The following is an 18,351-nucleotide window of genomic DNA, read 5'->3' as shown; positions in this document are numbered from 1 at the left end:
CCCCTGCCCCCCAAAGGGGGGTCTTACCCTGACACCGTTTTTAAAGGTGCTTTTTATTGATTTCTGAGGGGTTTTCTTAAATTACATGGCTGTCCGCTCTCTGCTTCCAGCCCCAAACAGGCCCCAGTGGGGCAGGGGAACCAGCTATTCCAGGCTGCCATCTCATTTGTTCTTCTGGGGGAAAGCAGCTCTGACCAGCGAGAAGACGGAGTAACAGGAGCCTGGAACGGCAAGAGAATGACTGGTAGGATTCTCAGAATAGAAAGAGAGGCCCAAACCCTACACCATACCGCTGCCCCTGATGCACACAGAACCCAGGAGTCCTGGCTCCCAGCCCCCCCTGCTCTAACCACTGAACCCCACTCTCCTCCCAGAGCTGGGGATAGAACCCAGGAGTCCTGCCTCCCACTTCTCCCTGCTCTAAACCACTGAATTCTCTTCCTCCCAGAGCTGGGAATAGAACCCAGGGATCCTGATTCCCAGCCCCACCCCCGCTCTAACCACTAGGAAATGCTACAACACCCTGCCTCATTCACAGCTAAATCTTTCCCCCTCGATACCTCTGCGAGTCCCCAAAGGGGCTGATCTCAAATCAGAAGGGAAATAGGTCTAGAAAAGGATCATGACAACAAGGACGGAAACAGGCTTTGTTCAGTTTCATTTCTCTTTCTGGCCTGGGCTTTTATTTTAAGAGCTACCAGGCTTACGTTTGATTCAAATTGTGCTTATGACCCAAGGGGACTTTGCTGCAGCTCCATTAAACAACTAATGACTGAACCGAGAAGGGGGGATTCCTAGCTCCCTGCTCTAACCACTAGTCCCTGAATTAGGGAGAGAACCCAGGATTTCTAGCTTTCAGCACAACCCTCCCCCACACTCTAACCACTAGACCCTACTCCTGTGAAAGAGCTGTGAATAGAACCCAGGAGTTCTGCCTCCCAGCCCCCCTGCTCTAACCACTACACCCCATTCCCCTCCCTGAGCCAGGGACAGAACCCAGGAGTCCTGCCTCCCAGCCCCCCCCACTCTAACCACTACACCCCACTCCCCTCCCTGAGCCAGGGAGAGAACCCAGGAGCCCTGCCTCCCAGCCCCCCTGCTCTAACCACTACACCCCACTCCCTTCCCCGAGCCAGGGATAGAACCCAGGAGTCCTGGCTTCCAGCGCCCCCTGCTCTAACCACTACACCCCACTCCCCTCCCTGAGCCAGGGAGAGAACCCAGGAGTTCTAACTCCCAGCACCCCTCTCTGCTCTAACCACTACACCCCACTCCCCACCCTGAGCCAGGGATAGAACCCAGGCGTCCCGAGCAGGAAGCAGCACCTACCAAAGACAGTGATGGTCATAGTGAGTCGATACAGCAAGCCATCCACCATGCCCCCTTTCAGATGCACGGGCAGGCCGTTATCCGCCTAGGCAGAGAAGGAAAACAGGGGGGGTCAGGAAACCAGCCCCCGCCCCCTGTAATTGCAAGGGTCCCTGCACTTCCGAGCAATGGGACATCCTTTGTGCAGAGAATGGGACAGATTCAAAGAAAAGGAAAGAGCCATGGCTGCCCGCACGGGTGGCAGCATGGGGGTAGCGGCCGGTTGGGGGGTGTAAAGAGGTGGACTGTGGACTGCCACTTTAAGAGCCAGAGGCCTGGAGCCAGCCAGCCAGCCCCGTCCCCTTAGCCCTGCCCCCGCTCCTGGGCTGGGGTGGGGTTAATTAGCAGAGCCAGCTGGGGGCAGATGTCCCTATAAAGAGCAGCAGGAGGCCGGCCAGGGAGACAGCCCTGGCCTGGGATGGCTGCAGGCCCTGGCCTGAGAGATGAGCGGCATGGACTGGTTGGAGGTTTACGCACTGGCTTTGGGGTAACAAATCCAGCCCCCAGGAGGGGGTTGCTGACCCAGAGAAGAGTTTGTTCTCATAGGGTGATTGAGGGAGCCCTGAGAAGGGGGGAAACTGAGGCAGGGATGCCGTAGAGTGACCTCAGGCTCTGAGGGGGTGCACAGGAGGCAGCTGCCCCATTGCCAGTGGTGGGGGTCAAGGTCCCATTTCTTCCTCCCCGTCCCCCTCACTCATGCTGGGATCCCCCCCCGCACTAACCCTGCCAACACCCACACATGGCTACCATCCCCATTTAATGGGTGGGGAAACTGAGGCACTAATCGCTGCAGGGACTTGAACACCTACCCCCCAAGATTATACCCTGCATCCACGGCAGAACTGGCAACAAAGCCCCGGAGTCCTGACCCCACCCCAGCTTTAACCACTAGACCCCACTCCCCACCCAGAGCTGGGGCTAGAACCCAGGCGTCCTGACCGCCAACCTCCCCCCACTCTACTCCATCCCCTGGCCCCTCCCTCTCCCTTCGCCTCTCTCAAGCTGGGGTCTGTCTCACCTGAAAGAGCTTCTGATGTTCAAGGACTTTGTTTTTCACCTGGTGGCGGGTGGAGGTGGCGAAGGAGCGGAGGGATCCCACGCGGGAGGTCTGTGATACGGCCGAGGGGAGGGAGGACAGGGTGGGGGAGGGCAAAGGTGATGAGGAACCTACAGAATAGAGTGAAATCAAACCCTCCCCCCCACATAGGTCCCAGTCTCTGGGAGGAGATGGCCCAGTGCGGCTTGGTCCTGTTGTCTTGGCATTGATGCCAGGGGAGTCACTCCTGATTTACTCCGGGCTGAGCGAGAGGGAAATGAGCCCCGGTGATGCCAGGGGAGTCAATCCTGATTTACACTGGGCTGAGTGAGAGGGGAATGAGCCCCGGTGACCCAAGGGGAGTCACTCCTGATTTACACCGGGCTGAGCGACAGGGGAATGAGGCCCAGTGACCGAAGGGGAGTCACTCCTGATTTACTCCGGGCTGAGCGAGAGGGGAATGAGCCCCAGTGACCCAAGGAGAGTCACTCCTTATTTACACCGCGCTGAGCGAGATCAGAATCATCTTGCTGGGTTCTGGTTTCCACCCTGCCTTGCATCTAATGCATGCAAATGCCAGTACAAGGCCCAGACCAGCAGAGAGACAAACCCAGGCTGAGGGTCAGGACTCCTGGGTTCTGTCCCTGGGCTGGGAGGGGAGTGGGGTCTAGTGGTTAGAGCAGGGGAGACTGGCAGTCAGGATTCCCACATACCACGCTAGAACAGCTGGGCTGAATCAAGGGCGGGTGCAGGGCCGGGTGGTAGAGCGGAGCCCAGGTTCAGGAGCTCCCCCCACCCTTCCGCCGTGTGACACCCCAGTGCAGCTTCTGTTTCCTGAACAGACAGAGTGAAAGCAGCAGTTGCTCGGACGTGAAAGCACATGTGAAAGTGGGGCTGGCTAGTGAGGCTGGGTCAGCGAGAGAGAGAGCTGGTGGGGACGTACAGCACCCTGCACCCGGGGTCTGGCTAATGGATTTACACTGGTGTGTAACGGGGGTCACAATCTGGCTCACGCTGCAGGATCCGGGCTGCCGGGAGCACCCGGGCATCAGATGGGGCCAGAGTGAGAACCCCTCAGTTTGCTACAAGATGTCATGGTGCTGCAGAGGCTGCTAAGAAACTCGTGGACGGGTCCAGATTTCCCAGAGCAGCCTCCAGCCTGGCCTAAGGCCATTGCTGGGAGCGGGACTGGGAATCCCACTGCTCACACCAATAGACCTAAAGTCATCTTGGGAAAGTGAAACTGCAGCGGCAGAGGCCTCTGTGCCCTTTCCTCTCCCTGCACCTTACCTCTGGGGTCTACCCCTCTTTACTCGCCCTTATCTGTACCCTCCTTCTGCTTAACCCCCGAAGCAGCAGATCTAATCCACCTAGAAAACATCCCTGCAGCCCACCCGACCGAAATAAGGGCCCCGTCGGGCCGGGCGCTGCCCACACCCCGACCGAAATCAGGGCCCCGTCGGGCCGGGCGCTGCGCAGACCCTGACCAAGGTCAGAGTCAGAGTCAGTTCCTGCCTTGAAGGGTTCCCAGTCTAGCCAGCCGAGGGAAGGCTGATTATCCCATTTCACAGATGGGGAAACAGAGGCCCAGGGAGCTGCAGTGACTCGCCCCAGGTCACACCACGAGTCACAGCTCAGGCCACCCGTCCTCTGCCATGCCACCCTCTGGCTAGCTGCTTACACGCCAGCCGTTCTACCTAGCGCCCATCCCTCCGTCTACCCACCGTGCCAACCCACCTGTGTACCGAATCTACGTTCCGAAGCACCCGCCGGCACAGGAGCGAGGTGCCAGGCAGATCCATTCCTGGGCATATTTCTCACCTCCCCCCCGCTTTTTTTTTTACATTGCTCTGCAGTTTCGGGGGCTTTTTTGTACTTGCCTCTTCCCAGGCACGTAACAAACCAGCGCAGTGGCACCGGAATCATTTCCAGTTTGTGGGAATCCGTGTCTGTGTGTGTATACGTAGCGGGGGAGGGGGAAGAAGAGGACCCCTGTTTGGGGGGGTTTCCCAGGGTCATTGTGGGATGGCTCAGAAAACCAGAACCGGTAGGATCTGGTGAAAGCGCTAAACGGACCGAAGCTGGAGTCCGGGCCTTTAATTGGGAACGTTCCCTGATGCTTCCCCTGGCTGCCTGCACCTATTGTCTTTGTTGTGTATGCAGATGGTGAGGGCCTTGGGCCAGGTGCCGTGTGAGTTCGCAGTGGGGGCCTGCTCCATGAGTGGGGCGCCTCTGCACTACCGTAATACACCGAAGAGCCTTAAAAATGTACAGCGCCTAACGCAATGGGGTCATGGCCCACGTCTGAGGCGCTACCGTAATACACATAATAAGTTTCGCAGTGCCTGGTCGGGCTCTTGCTTACCCAGGGTGTAAATCAGGAGTTGCTCCCGGTGTTTACACTGGGCTGAAACTGCAGCACAGCAGAGGAGGGTCAGGGCCTCGCTATTGAAAGGCACCGGACTGAAGGGATTTAAAAAACCAGCCGCCGAAGGCAACAAGCCGGTGCCCAGCAGGGAACAAAGGTTAGAGACAGCAAAGCGCAGGGGAGTGATTCACACACAAGAAGGGGGCAGGGGATTGAATCTTGGAAGTGTTCAGATCTGGGGAGTTGGACCTCCTTGGAGCTGGGGGTGTGTGGATCCAGGGAGGGGTTAGAGCTGAGGGGGTGTATGGATCTGGGGTGTGGATCTGAGGGGGTGTTTGGATTGGGGGCTTAGATCTTGGGGGCTGGATCCAAGGGGTGTTTAGATTGGGGGGTGGATCTGGAGGGAGGCTGGATCCAGGGGGGTGTTTAGATTGGGGGTGGATCTGGAGGGAGGCTGGATCCATGGGTGGATCTGGAGGGAGGCTGGATCCACGGGGTGTTTAGATTGGGGGTGGATCTGGAGGGCTGGATCCACAGGAGTGTTTAGATTGAGGGGTGGATCCAGAGCGGGGCTGGATCCAAGGGGATGTTTAGATTGGAGGGTGTCTGGAGGGGGGCTGGATCTACGGGGGTGTTTAGATGGGGGTGGTAGATCTGGAGGGGGCTGGATCCACAGGGGTGTTTAGATTGGGGGGTGGATCCGGAGGGCGGCTGGATCCACAGGGGTGTTTAGATTGGGGTGGATCCGGAGGGGGCTGGATCCACAGGGTGTTTAGATTGGGGGTGGATCCGGAGGGGGGCTGGATCCACAGGGGTGTTTAGATTGGGGGTGGATCCGGAGGGGGGCTGGATCCACAGGGGTGTTTAGATTGGGGGTGGATCCGGAGGGGGGCTGGATCCACAGGGTGTTTAGATGGGTGGGTGGATCCGGAGGGGGGCTGGATCCACAGGGGTGTTTAGATTGGAGGGTGGATCCGGAGGGGGGCTGGATCCACAGGGGTGTTTAGATTGGGGGGTGGATCCGGAGGGGGGCTGGATCCACAGGGGTGTTTAGATTGGAGGTGGATCCGGAGGGCTGGATCCACAGGGGTGTTTAGATTGGAGGGTGGATCCGGAGGGGGCTGGATCCACAGGGGTGTTTAGATTGGGGTGGATCCGGAGGGGGCTGGATCCACAGGGTGTTTAGATTGGGGGTGGATCCGGAGGGCTGGATCCACAGGGGTGTTTAGATTGGGGTGGATCCGGAGGGGGCTGGATCCACAGGGGTGTTTAGATTGGGGTGGATCCGGAGGGGCTGGATCCACAGGGGTGTTTAGATTGGGGTGGATCCGGCGGGGGGCTGGATCCACAGGGGTGTTTAGATTGGGGGGTGGATCCGGAGGGGGGCTGGATCCACAGGGGTGTTTAGATTGGGGTGGATCCGGAGGGGGCTGGATCCACAGGGGTGTTTAGATTGGGGTGGATCCGGAGGGGGCTGGATCCACAGGGGTGTTTAGATTGGGGTGGATCCGGAGGGCTGGATCCACAGGGGTGTTTAGATTGGGGGGTGGATCCGGAGGGGGGCTGGATCCACAGGGGTGTTTAGATTGGAGGGTGGATCCGGAGGGGGGCTGGATCCAGAGGGGTGTTTAGATTGGGGGGTGGATCCGGAGGGGGGCTGGATCCAGAGGGGGGTTTAGATTGGAGGTGGAGCCGGCGGGGGGCTGGATCCACCGGGGGGTTTCGATTGGGGGGTGGATCTGGAGGGGGCTGGATCCACAGGGGTGTTTAGATTGGGGGGTGGATCCGGAGGGGGGCTGGATCCACAGGGGTGTTTAGATTGGGGTGGATCCGGAGGGCTGGATCCACAGGGGTGTTTAGATTGGGGGGTGGATCCGGAGGGGGCTGGATCCACAGGGGTGTTTAGATTGGGGGGTGGATCCGGAGGGTGGCTGGATCCACAGGGTGTTTAGATTGGGGTGGATCCGGAGGGGGGCTGGATCCACAGGGGTGTTTAGATTGGGGGTGGATCCGGAGGGGGGCTGGATCCACAGGGGTGTTTAGATTGGGGGTGGATCCGGAGGGGTCCGACTGGGGACTTGCACCCTGATGAGGGGGCTGGGGCCGGCAGGGTGTTTGGATCGGGGTGGCTCTGAGGGGGTTGCCCTGCGGAGGTGGCGGGGGCGTTCGTTACCAGAAGGGCCTGCATCGTCCTGGGCCTGGGCCGCGCTCTCCTCTCCTCTCGTCGCCTGTCTCCTTCTCTCCTGCCCCCTGCGCCCGTCGCCCTCTGTCCCGGCCTTACAAGGACGCTGCTGGGCGGGGGGCTGGCGCTCTGCCTGTCCCGCTGCCAGACCGAGGGCAGCAGCTGAGCTCCAGTCGCAAGCTGAAGCCAAGAGGCCTGGGCGGCTCTCCGGGGCCATGGACCCCCCACGGCCTCCTGGGGGGGTGGGGAGAGAGGGCAGGACAGGTCCCAAGACGAGGGAGAATAGAGGCCTGAGGCTCAGGCCACTGAGGAACAGGAAACAGCCCCCCAAGAAGCCACCCCCCAGTATGGGGCATGGCCAGGGTGCACTGGACTGTGGCTATTCGCTGCCCCCCAGGGCCCATAGGGGGCGGATCGGGGGCGTGGTCAGAGCACCCTGCACTGTGGCTATTCGCTGCCCCCCAGGGCCCATAGGGGGTGGATCAGGGGGGTGGCCAGAGCGCCCTGCGCTGTGGCTATTCGCTGCCCCCCAGGGCCCATAGGGGGCGGATCAGGGGCGTGGCCGGAGCACCCTGCGCTGTGGCTATTCGCTGCCCCCCAGGACCCATGGGGGCAGATCAGGGGCGTGGTCAGAGTGCCCTGCGCTGTGGCTATTCGCTGCCCCCCAGGGCCCATAGGGGGCGGATCAGGGGCATGGTTGGAGCATCCTACACTGTGGTTATTCGCTGCCCCCCAGGGCCCATAGGGGGCGGACGGGGGCGTGGCCGGAGCACCCTGCGCTGTGGCTATTCGCTGCCCCCCAGGGCCCATAGGGGGCGGATCGGGGGCGTGGTCGGAGTGCCCTGCGCTGTGGCTATTCGCTGCCCCCCAGGGCCCATAGGGGGCGGATCGGGGGCGTGGTCAGAGCGCCCTGCGCTGTGGCTATTCGCTGCCCCCCAGGACCCATAGGGGGCGGATTGGGGGCGTGGCCCGAGCGCCCTGCGCTGTGACTATTCGCTGCCCCCCAGGGCCCATAGGGGGCGGATCGGGGGCGTGGCCGGAGCGCCCTGCGCTGTGGCTATTCGCTGCCCCCCAGGGCCCATAGGGGGCAGATCAGGGGCGTGGCCGGAGCGCCCTGCACTGTGGCTATTCGCTGCCCCCCAGGGCCCATAGGGGGCGGATCGGGGGCGTGGTCGGAGTGCCCTGCGCTGTGGCTATTCGCTGCCCCCCAGGGCCCATAGGGGGCGGATCGGGGGCGTGGCCGGAGCGCCCTGCGCTGTGGCTATTCGCTGCCCCCCAGGGCCCATAGGGGGCGGATCGGGGGCGTGGCCGGAGCGCCCTGCACTGTGGCTATTCGCTGCCCCCCAGGGCCCATAGGGGGCGGATCGGGGGCGTGGTCGGAGTGCCCTGCGCTGTGGCTATTCGCTGCCCCCCAGGGCCCATAGGTGGCAAATCAGGGGCGTGGCCGGAGCACCCTGCACTGTGGCTATTCTCTGCCCCCCCGGGGCTGCTCCTCTGTAGCCCAGGGAGGCACCTCCTCACCTGAGATGATCTCCCCCCATCCTCTCCCTTTCCTGAGTGAGGAATATCCCTCCTGGATCCACTTTGGGCAGCTCCCCAGACCCCTCACCCCCAGCACCCACCCACCGACCGAACTTCCTGACGGTGCTGGCTGAGGGCCCCCAGGGTCCCCGCACATCTGTGCTCGAGGGGCGTGTTTTGCTGCATGAAGAAGTGAAACCAGCTCGAGGGCTTTCCATTTTCGGCTCCCCGGCCGGCTCCACCCTTCGGCCAGGCAGCGTCTCTCTCCAGCACTGGCCGGATCGGACCGAGCAGGGTGAGCTGGGCATTCGTGAACCGGGCTTTCCAAGCCCAGATCCCTCCAGATTCCCTCCTCCTAGTGCGCCCCATCAGGGCTGCCCAGCGGATACAGGGGGCCTGGGGCAAAGCAATTTCGGGGGCCCCTTCCATTAAAAAAAGTTGCAAATTGCCCCACTTGCCCCCTCCCCCGAGTGACCCTGCGCCCCATTAACTCCCCCGGGGAGGTAACTGAGAGGTGCCGGATCCAACCCAGGGCTCCCACACAGACCCAGAGATGTTTGGCCGAATTCACCCCTGGACAGTGACTTCCACCGAGGATGGGTGCCGCCCCGGGGGGGGGGGGTTTGGCAGGACGTGGCCTGTGCCGTCTGGGGACAACCGTGGCTGCCGTTGCTCCCCCGTGTCAGCACTTTGGCTCTTGCCTTGCAGGGACGATGGTGCGTGGGGCCGTGCTGCTGTTCCTGTGGCTGGCCGGAGCGGAGATGCTCCGGGAGGAGCAGGTGGAGCGAAGCGGGTAGGTGCTGTGCTCCTTTGCACTGGTGCCTGCTGGCTCCCGCGCTGGGGGGGCAGAGTGGGGTCCAGGGCTCCCATTCCTATTCTCAGGGACCAGCTGAGATCTCACTGGACCTATAGGCGCACTGATCCCCATCCCCAGTGGGCTTCATATGGGGATTCTGGGGGGACTGACCCCTAGATTACAGCCCCGAGTCCCCACCTGCCCTGCAAGCAAGTTGCAGAGCGTCCCCTAGCGAGGGACTCTCCCCACTCACCCGGGGGGCAGGGAGAAGGGTTTGCATTGGTGACGATGTGGTGTGCAAGGTCTGTTTAAGAAACACAGAGGTAGGAGCTGGGGAAAGCCCCTTGGGGACCTCTCTCCCCACCGTGCAGGGAGCCTCCCAGCGTAGGAGGTGGGCTGGGGACATGGCAGGAGGGCCCTGTGCTGGGGTTATTCTCTGCCCCCCAGGGGGCAGATTGGGGGCCTGGCTGGAGGACCCTGTGCTGTGGTTATTCTCCACTCCTAAGGGATCATAGGGGACAGCGTGTGAGTTAGGGCAGCCCTGACAGGGCCAAGAATGGGGAGTGGGGAGAAGGACAAAGGGGGCTTAAAGCCACCTCCCATCCTGGCCCTGCCCCGGGTGCAGAAATGGGGTGACTCCGAATCAGGCTCCAGATTTTCTACTTCCTGTCTGTCTGAGCTACTTGCACAGCCCCCCAGTGCCGCAGCATCTCGGCACCTCACAGTCTTTGGTGCTTTTATCCTCCCAACCCCTCCCCCGCTGTGAGGCTATCATCCCCATTGTACAGATGGGAAAACTGAGGCACAGACTAAGTGACTTGCCCAAGGCCAAGGAATCTGTAGGGAGATGGGATTTGAACCCAGAGTCCCCAAGCCACTAGGCCACCCTTCCTTTCCACTTCCCCGTCTCCTCCCCCAGCCTCTGTGTGGTCTCTGCAAAGCTCTGCTTTGCCTCTCTAGGTTTTGCAGCTGGAAGTGCATGAAGTTTGTCCAGATGTGGCCGGCATCGTTCTGCGTGGTGAGTGCCTGCCGCCCCACCCTCAAACCTTCCCCCCTATATCCGATCCCTGCCCCCCAGCACCTCCGCTCCCCCAGCCCCCATACCTGGCTGCGGCTGCCACCTACAGGTAGCAAGCGGACCTGCCCCATGTGCTGCCTGAAAAGCCTGGCATTAGGGAACTAAACCGGGGTGGCTGCTTGCCAGCTGGGCCCGTGGTCTGCCCTAGGGCAGGGACCGTGGGGCCAACTGGGCCCGTGGTCTGCCCGAGGGCAGGGGCCGTGGGGCCAGCTGGGCCCGTGGTCTGCCCTAGGGCAGGGGAGAATACCGGGTTAGATTGGTCTGGAGCTGGCGGGGCTGGGGGTCGGGGATCCCAGGTGAGATGGGCCCATTGCTCTGATCCCATGGCTTGCTTTATGGAGCGTCCGATCCCTGGGTAGGAGCAAGGTGACAATCTAGCCCCCCACCCCACCGCTAGACACTCGCTGCCTGACAGGATATTGTCATTTCAGTCGGACGGGTCTGAACAACCCGTGTGGGTAGCCGGGTGAGCGGACTCCCCGTGGTGCGTCGGGGCAGGGTGGCCTGAGCTGCATCATGTGCTCTCATGGGCCCCACCCTAGTTCGGGGTGTGTGTGTGTGTCTCCACGTGGTATTTTTTCGTTTATAGCAGCATCGGGTAAACCTCACACCCCGCTGCCCCCGGCTGAGTAGGTGGTGATATCACCGTGCTACCGAGGGGGAAAATGAGGCACGGGGTGGGGGGTGTGATTGGCTCAAGGGCAGGCAGGGAGAGCCATGAATGGAACCCAGTCCCCTTGCTCTAACCACTGGACCCCACTCCCTGAGCTGGGGATAGAACCCAGGAGTCCTGCCTCCCAAGCCCCCTGCTCTATCCACTAGACCCCACTCCCCTCCCAGAGCTGGGGCTAGAACCCAGGAGTCCTGATTCCAGTGGGAATAGCTGAGGGTGGGGCGGGGGGTGGCAGGCTAAACTGGGACGTGACCATTTCCCGGTTCCTTTGCCTGGAGGCTCTAGGGCCGAGGTTCGACTGCGTCATCCCGGAGTCTGCCGACAGCTGGACCATCCACGGGCTCTGGTGAGAGACGCCCCTCGATGCGGGTGGGAGGCGCGGGGTCAAAGCGGCCTTTCCCCTGACTCTGTCCCCTTGATCCCAGGCCCAGCAACGTCATGAACTGCTGCAGCTGCTGGCACCTCTTCCCCTCTGACCTGATGGTAAGTGATGCCCCCCCCCCCCCGACCCCACATCCAGTACGTCCTGATCCAACCACAGCAGGGCTGGGAGCCAGGACTCCTGGGTTCCATCCCTGGCCCCGGGAGGGGAGTGGTGTCTAGTGGTTAGAGCAGAGGAGGGCTGGGAGTTAGGACTCCTGGGTTCCATCCCTGGCCCCGGGAGGGGAGTAGTGTCTAGTTGTTAGAGCAGAGGAGGGCTGGGAGCTAGGACTCCTGGGTTCTCTTCCTGGCTCTTCCACAGACACCCTATCTGACCTTGGGCAGGCCAAGTGTCCCTCCCTGGTGCCTCAGTTTCCCCATGTGTGCGAGAGGTACCAGTGTGAATGGATGCAAAGCGGTGGAGAATCTAGTCCCGTCTCCTGGTGTCTCCTTGGTAGCTGTGGGTAAGCAGCCAGCTGCTCCTGACCCTGAATCAGGGACGGGCAGGGCAAGGCTGAGGGTTAGATCTGAGGAATGGAAAGAATAAATCCCCCCCCTTATGTGACCCCACCCCAGGGGTACGTGGCTGGGAGACTGGGGTGGGGAGTGGGGGTTCTACCTCCTCTTGGAGTCCTGGCTGGGGCCGGGGGGAAGGAAGGGATGATTCCCTGGCTTGGGGGGCACGGGTGGATTGTGGTCTCATCCCAGAGGGGATGGAGCTGGAGCGTGGCCTGCTGGGAGCTGATGTCTCCTCTGTACAGGGGAGGGTGACCCCTGTCCCCCACCCCACCCCCCGGGACAAGGGAGAGGCCTCTCAGCCTTCCCTGCTTTTCTCTCCTACGCCAGGATCTGCCCAAGCAGCTGGCCCAGCACTGGCCCACCTTCCTCAACGCCAGCAGCTTCAAATTCTGGTGAGCGGGGGGGGCCGGGGAGTGTTGGGGGGCGGGGGGCTCTCAGGCCCATCAGGGGAGGAGGGGCTGGGTTGATGGAGAGGAGAGGATGGGGCGGGGATGGGGACGTGTGGGAGGTTAGAGCTGGGACTTGGGGTGGGAAATGGGGCAAGCTGCAGGAGAAAGTGTGGGGGGGGCGCCGTGGGGAGGGAGCTGGGGGGGGAACTGCGGTGGAGGGGAGGGAGCTGGGGGGGGAGGGTAGTGGGGAGGCCACAGAGAGGATGCTGAAGAGGCCAGAGGCACGGGGAGGCTGCGTACCGGGTTGGGTGTCATGGCCGGCAGATCCCCCTGCCCCCCCAGCCTGGATTCCCACCATGGGGCCTGGGGGAGGGGGGCATGTGACTGACTCATGGGCATTTATCCAACCCCCCCCCACCCCCCAGGAAGGAAGAGTGGCAGAAGCACGGGACCTGCGCTGGGTGCATGGAGGCCTTGAGCTCCCCCAGCAAGTACTTCGGGGCGGCCCTCGGCCTGCGCACCACGTACAACATTGACGGGTGAGCCGGGCGCAGGGGGGCCGGGCGCAGGGCGGGAGAACACGGGAGACCACCCCCCCCCGCGGGGCTGGGGGGAGACACTTCCAACCCCCGTCCCACCCCACCCCTTGGTGACAGCAAAGCTCCCACTGGGGCAGGGGCTCGGTCTCTCGCTGGCTTTGGGTTATGGGCTGAGCGATTGGGGGGAGATGGGGATCTGTCATGAGGTGATCTCTCATGAAGGGATCTATAGGGTGGGGATCTATAATTAGGGGATCTTCATCTGTGGGAGATCTGTATTGAGGGGATCTCTCGGTGCTGGGGATCTATAGTATGGGATCTCTTGGTGTTGGGGATCTCTCAGTGTTGGGGGATCTATAGTAGGGGGATCTCTTGGTGTTGGGGGATTATAGTGAGGGGAGCTTAGTGTTGGGGGGATCTCTAGTGAGGGGAGCTCAGGGTTGGGGAGCTATAGGGGGATCTCTCTTTTAGGGGGTTGGGACAATCTGTAACAGGGGTCCGGCTCTCTCTTGGGGATCGATGTACAGCACTGGGGGTCTCTCTCTCTCAGGGGATCTGTAGCGGGGCAATCTACAGGTCAGCACTCTCTCTCAGGGGGATGTTTGTGGGGTGAATAGGGTCTCTGTCTGGGGGTGGGTCTGTCTATGGGGAAGCTGCGGCTAACTCTCTCCGGGCGGTGCCTATGGGAGGCTGGCGTTCTGGTGGCACTGCAGAGCTGACGTTGTGGGGTGATTTTTACCTCCCCCTGCCCCGCCATCTGACCCCAATTCATCTCCCTTTTGCACAGAGCGTTCCAGAGAGCCGGGATCCTCCCGTCCTGCAATCACAGCTACCAGGTACTCCCGAGGGCTGCTGTCCCACAGACACCCTAGGGCCCTGTCCCTGGCGTGAGGGGCTCGGCTCATCCCGCCCCTTGGGATCCCTGGCCTTTTCCGGCTGGGTTTGCTCTTGGCAGATGACGGTTTGTGGAGGGGGGATTCCCACCCCCGTCACCACCCCCATGTCCTACTTGCTGACCCGTCCCATCCTGCCTCCGCAGCTCCAGACCCTCCAGGAGGCTTTGGTGCCCGTCCTGGGGAAGGAGCATCAGCTGCAGTGTGTGACCGATGGCCAGGTGGGTGCCTTTCTCACGCTACCCAGGGGCCTGCAGGCAACAGCTATGGGGGAGTGTAGGAGCCACCAGGGATTCTGGGTAATAAACAATGGGGCACTGGTGTGAGCAGAGGCTATGGGGCATTCTGGAAAACAGAGGCTGAGGTGCTGCGGTTGGGCAGAGCCCCAGGGGATTCTGGGTAACAGAGAATGGGACATGGGGGTTGGGCAGGCGCAGCGGGGGATTGTGGGTGCTGGGGCCGAGCAGGGGCTTGGGGTCACAGAGAATGGGGCCGTGGAGCTGGGTAGGGCTGTGTGTTTTTGCTGAGCCTCCAGGGCCTTCTACTGAAGCTATGCGAGGGCTTCTCTCTCCTGCAGCAGGGAGTTCCGCAGGTCAATGCATGGCAAAGCTTTTATTTCTGCTCCTTGGTTCTATACCTCATGCCCTTCTTCCCTCCCACTGTGCCACAGGCCCGCCAGGTCCTGGTGCAGCTCAAGGTCTCTCTCTTCAGTAACTTCTCTGCCGGGTGCCTGGAGGAGGGAGCCCGGGATTTCTCCCCCTACCGGCCCTGTGAAAACCAGAGACGCATCTTCTACTTCCCACCGAACCAGAAGAACCCACGGGACCCCTGCCCCTGACCGGTGGTGGGGGTGGGTGGGAGGGTCTTGTGGCTCAGCAGCAGAGAGCCCCAGGGAAGGCTGGAAATAAGGGGCTCCGTCACCAGAATAAAGTCCTCGGGAAGGATCAACTGAGTCTCGTGCATGCGATTATTTTGTTAGCACGGTCCCTGCTACAGAACCACGGCCGCTGGCTACACGGGACCCTGGCATCCAGGACCCAACGTGGTTAAAAAGGGAACAAATTCCCATAGTGGAGGGGGTAAAGGGAGAGAGCCCTCTAGAAGGCATCTGCCTCGCTCTTCTGTACCTGGCACAGACAAGCGGGGCAGCTGTGGGGACAGCAGGAATGCCTGGCCCTCAAGGCTGAGCTCACCAACCCAGTGCCTTTGTTCTAACCACTAGACTCCCCTCCCCTCCCAGAGCCAGGGATAGAAGCCAGGAGTCCTCACTACCAGCCCGTACCCTGGTGCTCTGACTACTAGACAACACTCCTCCTGCAGAGCCAGGACTAGAACCCAGGAGTCCTAGCTCCGAGCCCCTCTGCTCTAACCACTGGACCCCACTCCCGGAGCTGGGAATGGAACCCAGGAGTCCTGCCTTGTGTGGGGGAGGGGGGGGAAGGCTCTGGGTGCCCCCTAAAGTGACGGCTCCCCCACCCCCCGTGGGATTGCCAGCATTCTCTCTCTTGTGTTGGTTAGACTCAGAGCTGCTGCCAGAAGCCTATTTCCTGAGATCTCTGGCTGCAGCCCAGTCTGGTCCGAGTCCTGAGGGGTTCCCCTAACCTAGCACCCCGTGTCCGGCCCCATCACACATGCCCCGTCCGTCTAACTATTACATCGCTCTGAACCCTGCCCACTCCCAGGCCGCCTCTTCTGGCCTTGTCATGCCACATGCTTCTGTGCCCTGTTACTGCTACCACCCCCTTCCCAGATCTCCATGGTGCCACTCCCCCCCCCCCCATCCCCCAGTGGACAACCTCACTTGGTAGGAAGTGAACTAGCCTGTGGTGGGGGGGGTCTGGCCACCGCTCCTGCAGGAATACCCAGAATACCTGGCCTGGGAGAGGCCTTGAAGGAGTAAAATCTAGATGCTGTTGCAAATTTAGGGAGTTGGGGGTTTGGATTTTTACGACCATAAGAACGGCCAGACTGTGTCAGACCAAAGGTCCGTGTAGCCTGTCTTCCAACAGTGGCCAAGGCTGGGTGCCCCAGAGGGACTGAACAGCCCAGGGACTCATCAAAGGATCCATCTTCCCAGCGTCTGGCAAACAGGGGGATATGGCTAATAGCCATTGATGGCCCTGTCCTCCATGAACTTAATCTAGTTCTTTTTTGAACCCTGTTATAGTCTTGGCCATCACAACATCCTCTGGCGAGGAGTTCCACAGCTTGACTGTGCGTTGTGTGGAAAAACTCTGCGTGGGAGAGGGGCCGTTTCATTGGAGCGGGCTTTGAATGACCAGGGCTATAGCGTCCCCAAGGTGGGCTGGCTGGTTCAGCCCTGCCGGCCCACAGCAGCTGCCAACCTGCCTGTAACTGATGGGGTCACGCACCAGATTGGCTGCCACAGCAATACCAGGCATTTAGCCCGATTTCTCCCTCTGTATAAACCTGTTGCTGGAGCTTTAATTTTTGTGGGGGGGGGGGGACATGCCTCCTGGAAAACACAACAGCTTTCAGCTCCCTGGTGGGGGTGGGGGGGTGGAAAACACGTAGGCGACGAGGGATTGTTTGGCCAGCGTTGGGAGTTTTTGCTCTTGGGCAGGACCGGCCTTAGGGAAAATGGCCCCCAGGGCGAACTTGTAGTTTGACACCTGTCCCAGTGCCCCTGGCTTCCCACCCCACGTTCGCCCCCAACCCCGGCACTCCCCTCCTGCACGCTTCACCCCATGCACTGTGCCCCCGTTGCCCCAATCCCTGCACACACACCCTGCACCTGTAAGCCCTGCACCTCTAATCCCTGCACTGTGTCCCCTTCACCCAGCCCCTGCACCCCTCCGCCTGTGCCCGGGTGGGGAAACAGCCCCTGGCTGAAGGGAGCAGCTACCATTGCTGCTCACAATCCCCGCCCCCACCCCAACACCGCTCCTCCATGCACTCCTGGGGGTGGGTGGGGGGGGAGCAAGGCGCAGCATGAACGCGCCCTGCATCTAGGGCCCGTCCCCACCTGCGCTGTGTAAAGGGAAGGCAGGTGAGCAGCAGCCCAGGTGTGGAGAGTGACTTGATGCACAGAGCATATGGTGTTGTGCCCCCCTCCTTCCCCCCCAGGCTGGCACGCGTGAGGCTGTCACAGGCTGCAACACCTGCCCTTCCCCCGTTGGCTCCTAGGCAGTGGCTGAGGTGGCAACCCCCCCCCACCCTGTCCATGGCCTGCTCCGGCAACTAGATTCAGCCCCAGCGAGTCCGACTGAGGCCAGAGCCGCTGGCCCGGCGCGTCCTGGTTCGAGCTAGAGCAGAGTGCTTGGAGAGGTACATCTGGGGGGGACACTTCTGCATGAGAGAGACGCCCCCCCCTCCCCCCGAGCAGGGAAGCGTGTCCAGCGGTTAATGACACGCATCCATTAGCTAGATTGAGCTCAGATGTTACATACCTGGGGCCAGCCCCGTACCTCTCCGTGCCCTTCCCAATGTGTCCACTGCTCTGCTGATGTGCAGCCATCAAGCCAGGACACGGTAGCTCCAGCCGGCTCTCCCCACGGCTGCAGTGAGAGGTACCCACCCCTCCTTGCTCTGCCAGCCCCCCCCCACTTCTCTGTTCACCTGCTGTGCCCCAATCACACTCTGTACCGTCTGCCACCAGGCACAGCGAAATCTCCGGCTGCCGCAGCCCCCCCACCCCAATCCAGCTGTGTGCACGCCGTTCTGCTGGGAATGGTTGCAAGCCAAAGCGGGAACCTTGGCATCGAATATCGGGGCACCGCTGCCCATGCTCAGAGGGTTTGGCCTGGCTCCTAGAAGGGATTTAGGTGCCTCATTCCCACTGAAATTAATAGTGTGTGTGTGGGGGGGGGAAGGCTGTATGTCGGGATGACACCAATGAGTGGGTGTGACAGAGTGGGGGGTTTCTTGGTTTTTCCATGTTTTCCAGTGGGTTGCATGCAGAGGGAGGGGGACTCAGTGTCCCTGGGTGTTACTGGTTTAACGAGGTGAGGGGAGAGGGAGTTTGTTGGTACAGAGGATGGCCGATGGCCTGGAGGATGGAGACCCCAGCGACTGGTGACCTGGTGACCCAGCTCAGGAGTCTCAGCCGGTTCTGGCCAGTGGGAGGACAATGGCCCTGGTGACCTGAGCAGCCGGTTCCAGCCAGAGGACGGAAGAGAGGAGAGGAGAGGAGAGGAGGCCCAGGCCATCCTGTTTACGAGCCTGTTTACCTGGAGAGAAGACAATGGACAGAGGCGGGGCTTGGGGCCGGGGGTCTCAGCTGCCCAGCTGGGAAGCAGGGGGGCTGGGGGCTGGCAAGGGGGAGCAGGCAGAGCCCACCTGGCTGCAGGGGGACTGGGATGTGCTGGGCTGAGGGAGGCCAGGCCTGAGGCCCTGAGAGTTTCCTGTGCTGGGTTCAACCCCCAATAAACTCTCCTGTTTTACGCTGGCTGAGAGTCGCTCTGGTCTAGAGATCAGGGTTGCATCAACCCCTTCGGGAGTGGAGGCCCGGGGGGGTCCAGAGCGCGTGGACTCCCTGAGGGGGCACACAGTGAGAAACAGGTGTGCGAAGGCTCCGGGAGGTGGAGGGGCCTGACCCTGACAGAGAGT

At 61.5% G+C, this 18,351-nt stretch overlaps 1 protein-coding gene and 1 long non-coding RNA gene across 2 annotated transcripts; one reads left to right on the top strand and one right to left on the bottom strand.

Annotated features, from left to right (window-relative positions):
* Positions 1-40: 40 nt before the first annotated feature.
* On the top strand, positions 41-14,659 carry LOC120388200 (ribonuclease T2-like). The gene is given in 11 exon segments (XM_039509866.1): positions 41-125; positions 128-244; positions 9,184-9,268; positions 10,232-10,289; positions 11,301-11,368; positions 11,448-11,505; positions 12,289-12,353; positions 12,776-12,889; positions 13,677-13,725; positions 13,929-14,003; positions 14,453-14,659. Coding segments are annotated over 11 exon segments (897 nt in total). The 5' UTR covers positions 41-85; the 3' UTR covers positions 14,621-14,659.
* LOC120388201 lies at positions 177-7,395 on the bottom strand. Its single transcript, XR_005590517.1, has 3 exons — positions 6,946-7,395; positions 1,330-1,414; positions 177-221 (listed from the first exon to the last, which is right to left on the bottom strand). It is a non-coding gene; the product is annotated as an uncharacterized LOC120388201 (long non-coding RNA).
* Positions 14,660-18,351: the final 3,692 nt, after the last annotated feature.

This window comes from Mauremys reevesii, linkage group 22 (assembly GCF_016161935.1).
Source record: "Mauremys reevesii isolate NIE-2019 linkage group 22, ASM1616193v1, whole genome shotgun sequence".
In the NCBI taxonomy this organism is placed as follows: Eukaryota; Metazoa; Chordata; order Testudines; family Geoemydidae; genus Mauremys; species Mauremys reevesii.
This window is presented reverse-complemented; position numbering and strand designations above follow the sequence as displayed.